Source organism: Wyeomyia smithii, chromosome 2, assembly GCF_029784165.1.
Source record: "Wyeomyia smithii strain HCP4-BCI-WySm-NY-G18 chromosome 2, ASM2978416v1, whole genome shotgun sequence".
NCBI classification, from domain to species: Eukaryota; Metazoa; Arthropoda; class Insecta; order Diptera; family Culicidae; genus Wyeomyia; species Wyeomyia smithii.
The window spans coordinates 152,547,986-152,553,247 of NC_073695.1; the positions used below are offsets into that span (position 1 = coordinate 152,547,986).

Sequence of the window (5,262 nt, forward strand, 5' to 3'; positions counted from 1 at the left end):
ATCAACATAAGATACTTTTCTCAAGAAACCATACCTCTAAAATGAATTCTGATGTCCCTTGTACTAACGTGTAGGTACCCAAAAGGTCAAATTTCAAAAAATCCTGTTTTGACCCAATCGAGTCCAAATGTATGACCGACCCCCACTAACTTTGGAGGGCTGACCCACCTATGCTAGTGTTACCCCCCTGGGACCCCCCTAGGGAGTCTCCCATACAAAAATATAAAAAAATATCAAAAAATCACCATTTTTGGCACTTTATATGACAAAAATCAGTGAAATGGCTATTATTTTTCCGCACAAATGAAGTTTCTAGGAAAAAAATGTTTTTTTTTGTTTTTGGATTTTTGTTTTCTCTTTAAAATTTTATTCGATCAGAACATAGGAAAGAAACTAAAAAATTATTGTTTGAAGTCTTTTTTGGTTTCAACACTGGGCAATTTCGCACGGCTCTCTAATGTCGCCTCCATAACAGCCTCTACATTTTCCGATATTACTCGTTTGGAAACGCTAGCTAGCAGTTGAACGTGTTGTTCCGTTCCTTGTATATGTAATGGAATATGCGGATCAGTAAATGGTGAATCATCTTCATTTAAATATGCTATCAATGTTTCATACGGAATGATTCGCGTGAATGGTGGTTCAAATACGTTATTTTTATCAGTCAAATCGATCATTTTCGTGTAATCGAAGCAATGGAAGTTTATATCTGGTTTTTTATATTCTCTAAGTTCCGATGGGTCTTCAACATTGTCTCGATATCGTAAAATTTTCTTGATAGCAGAGTCGCGCACCTCTTTCCTATCATCAAACAACATTGATAGCAAGATATTTTCCGAATGTGCAAAATATGGATTATTTTTAATTACATGATTGACAACAGTGCGTAAATTTGGCTCCAGAAATTGTGCCCAAGTAATGTACTTGAAAAATAATACACTACCGTACACGACAGAGCTGTAATACTTGATATTAAAATACATTGGCACATAAACCTTAATTATAAATTCAACCAGAATTCTTAAATTTTTAGGTGTTTTTTTCATTGTCACATATAATCGTAATAATCGTAATAATCTAGCGGCCTTGGTGAGCCAGCGAGAATGTACAATTTTCTCTGGTTTTATGTTAGCCAGATCCACGCCATTAGAAATTGCATGTGCCATGTCGTATAAGTACTGCGAATCGGTGGAATATTCGTGCTGTTCTGCAACAGGAGGCATATTTTCCAACGCAATTCTCTGAAAGTCGCTCACCACCTAAAAATATATAATAATTAAATAAATTTATTATGATTTCACCATTCAAAATGTTAGAAAATTATAATAAATGAGTGATAGCAATGACTTACTGGAAGAGCTTCAGAATTTTCAATTTGCTTGCTTAGTTTCCCGGTTGTTGATGTTGGTCCAGTGGTGGATGATTTATCCAAAACCCCAAACAAATGTCGAAACGGAAGTTCGTTGAAGTGTAGAAGGCAAACAAACCAATGCAATGGTCTTTTTAGCAGCAATTCGAATCTTCGTATAATTCCACCGTGTGCGCCAGTGTTTGTTGGCTCACCGTCAGTGCATATGCCAATCAATGCATCCAGAGATATGTTTTTATCGTTGAAAAATTCATTCAATTTTGTTGTTTTGTATTCAGCACTTTCCTCTACCAGTCTTGCGTAACCAATCAATCGAGAATCCTACTATGATACTTACCATCAATTTTTTCTCTCGTATAAGTATGATCTTTTCTGCCGTCGAATGAAAACGCTATTAAACTGGAATCATCAAACCTTTTGCGGAGCACTATTCGTCTGCATTTCTCTCTTTCTCTACGATTTTTCGATTTATCCATGATGAGAGGTTCGCCAATGCCAATGCTGACGCTACTCTATCAGACACACCAAATCTGTCACACATCAAGGCAAAGTTAAAACAATCAGGATTTTTTGAAATTTGCCCTTTTGGGTACCTACACGTTAGTACAAGGGACATCAGAATTCATTTTAGAGGTATGGTTGTTTGAGCAAAGTATCTTATTTTGATCCCTAGAATCCGAAAATCATATGTGCCTAAGCGATTTTTTGATCCCCTACAAATCGAACCGCCCTAATATATATATATATATATATATATATATATATATATATATATATATATATATATATATATATATATATATATATATATATATATATATATATATATATATATATATATATATATATATATATATATATATATATATATATATATATATATATATATATATATATATATATATATATATATATATATATATATATATATATATATATATATATATATATATATATATATATATATATATATATATATATATATATATATATATATATATATATATATATATATATATATATAAATATATATATATTCACTGGAATCCTCGAATCGTTTCGGAACAGAGTAGTCTATGTACACAAACCCGGTAAATGACAAAGAAAATGACGGTAAATCGTATAAAATGGCTAGTGTCACATGTTATATGGTATATATAGCATGTAACATGTAAGATGTCGCGTGTTGCATTACATGTAACACAAGATATTACATATTACATAATATTTTACATGTTACATTTTTCGTGTTACATTACGTGTAACATGTTACATATCACGTGTGACATGTACAAAACAAGTGGCATGTTCCTTGTCACATGTAATATGCTACATGATACATAATATGTGTTACATGATAGTATTACATCGATTTATGTACATAGACCACTCTGTTCCGAAACAAAACGGCCATTCTGTTGCGGACGAATTTTCAACACGAAATATATGAGCTTTGAAATTCGATTTTCCGAAATTTTCTTAACCTCCCAACTTCAGCCTCTTGAGTAGATGCGGTTTATGCAAAAAAACTCACTTTCGAAAAAAAATGGTCTTTAGACCACACTGTTCCGCAACGGCTCATATGTCAAAAAACGTCAGTATGCCAAACTTCGAAAAGTCCTAAAAAAATCATATCTCATGATATTGCACCCAAATTTTGGATTAAAGCCCTTGAATGTTATAGCAACAATGGAAAAATATTTTGAAACAGCTGACGTAAAAAAAAATTTCAGGCGTATGCCCACCGATTCCCCACTGTGCATTGAGATGTTTGGTACGAAGCAAATATGTATATGAGATATGACAGCGATAGCATAGTCTTGGTTTGCACTGCGACCAGGGATGCCGCATGTACAGAAATATCTGTGTTATACCGATTTTTAGATTGAATCGATGACATCGAATCTGTACTCAAAAATTAAAGGTTTTCGGCAAATGCAAATGAATTATTAAATTTTTCTCAAGTTATAAACAATATAAACTTTGACCTTAATATAATAATTAAATTTCAGTTTACTGCGATGTTCACATAAAAATCGTCGTTTTTTTTCAACTTTACCAGACATGCACTTTTAATAGTGGACCCCTTCCTTATAGTGGACCATCCGCCTGGAACTCTGGGTTCATTAACATTCGTTCACATTCATACTCGGTTCTTGTCTAACTCCAGCCATCATTTCGAGAAACCACATATGACAATCAGTGCATATAACGTGCGAGGTACCCAGGCATTTTTCCAGGACGGGTCGGGTCGGGTCGGGTTCAAGCAATTTCGGCGTTTTTTTCTTTCGGGTACGGGTCGGGTACGGGTTGTTGGAGAGATATTTTTCGGGTTCGGGTCGGGTAAAAGCGAAGCAAAGCCTTGGTGCTACATTCCGATTCGGAACTTGACCTTCTGTTTCTATACACAGACTTCGCAGCCAACCGTTAAGTGTACAGGAAAATTGCGGGGCTAGCGCTACGATCCTACTGACACTAACAGTCTCTCCCGAGTCAGGACTCGAACCTACGACGACTGGCTTGTTAGGCCAGCATCGTACCTCGAGACCAGCTGGGGAGGTACGGGTACGGGTATTTTAAACAAACCAGACTTCGGGTTCGGGTCGGGTAAGGGTTTGAAAATTTTCGATTGATCGGGTACGGGTAACAAATTTCCCATACCCGACCATCTCTACTTTGTACACATACAAATAAACACTTCGACGTATCCCTTAACAGCTGTGCGGCGAGGCCCTGGGCGAACATAAATAGGCCCGAAATAATCCACTCCAGTTTTGGAAAATGGTCGGGCAGCGGTCACGCGTGCTGCTGGCAATTCTCCCATAAACTGCTCAATTGGTTTTGGTTTCACTCTGAAACATTATTGACAATTGTGTATAATTTGTCGTGCTACGGTACGACCACCCAATGGCCAGTATTTCAATCTAACCGTACCAAGCAGTAACTGCGGACCTGCATGTAGTAGTTTATGATGATAATATTCGAGGAGCAACCTCGTGAATAGATGTCTTGCTGGTAGCACTACAGGATGTTCAGTGTCCTCGCTAATCGATGCATTGGCTAGCCGTCCTTCAACTCGAATCAACTTTTCCTTTGACATCACTGGATTAAACCAGCGTAACGGTGAGTTTCGTTGTCACTTGAGAGTGCCTTCTATTCGTCTACAAAAACCTCTTTCTGCACGCAACGAATTAGCACCTGTTCTGCTAATTTCAGCTCTGATGCTCTTAAGAAGCCACTCCGATTGTCTTGCTCCTCACCCTTGATCCGATTCAAACGTCTACAGAAGTATGTGGTACACCTCAATAGTGCTGTAAACGTTGAAAACTTTCGCACGTACCATGAGCCACTTGCAACTTGCTGACTTGTGCTATGCCCTACCGTACGACGAGCCTCTCTGTTTACATCCTCTGCAATAGACTCGGCTGGCTGCTTTGGCCAACGATCCCTTTCTGTTTTGAGCCATGCCGGGCCTTCGTTGTTTTGAACTTGATTCGGGTTAATTCCCCGATAGATGAGATCGGCAGGATTATATAATCCTGGAACGTGCCGCCATGTCTTGTTTTCGGTAAGCACTTGGATTTTTGCTACCCAATTAGCCACAAAAGTTGTCCATGTTGACGGCACAGCCTTGATCCATCGTAGGACGCAGGTGGAATCCGCCCAAAAGGTCATTTTCACGTCCATTGTAATAGCCTCAGCAACTTGATTCGACAATTCTGCAGCCATTTATGCTCCGCACAATTCCAACCTTGGTATGGATTGGCATTGCAACGGTGCCACCGTAGACTTGGAAGTGAGTAGGGCGACCGAAACAATCAATCAAACCTTATTGGTAGGGGCTGATCCCACCCCAATCGGTTATTCTCTCCATCTTTCAATCACCGCTCCAA

The 5,262-nt window shown here is 37.7% G+C and overlaps 1 protein-coding gene across 1 annotated transcript; it reads right to left on the minus strand.

The window, feature by feature from the left end:
• Positions 1–375: 375 nt before the first annotated feature.
• Positions 376–1,537, minus strand: LOC129723777 (uncharacterized). The gene is made up of 2 exons (XM_055678195.1): positions 1,352–1,537; positions 376–1,259 (listed from the first exon to the last, which is right to left on the minus strand). The coding sequence occupies exon 2, from the start codon at positions 1,221–1,223 to the stop codon at positions 402–404; it is 822 nt and encodes a 273-aa protein (XP_055534170.1). The 5' UTR covers positions 1,224–1,259; positions 1,352–1,537; the 3' UTR covers positions 376–401.
• Positions 1,538–5,262: the final 3,725 nt, after the last annotated feature.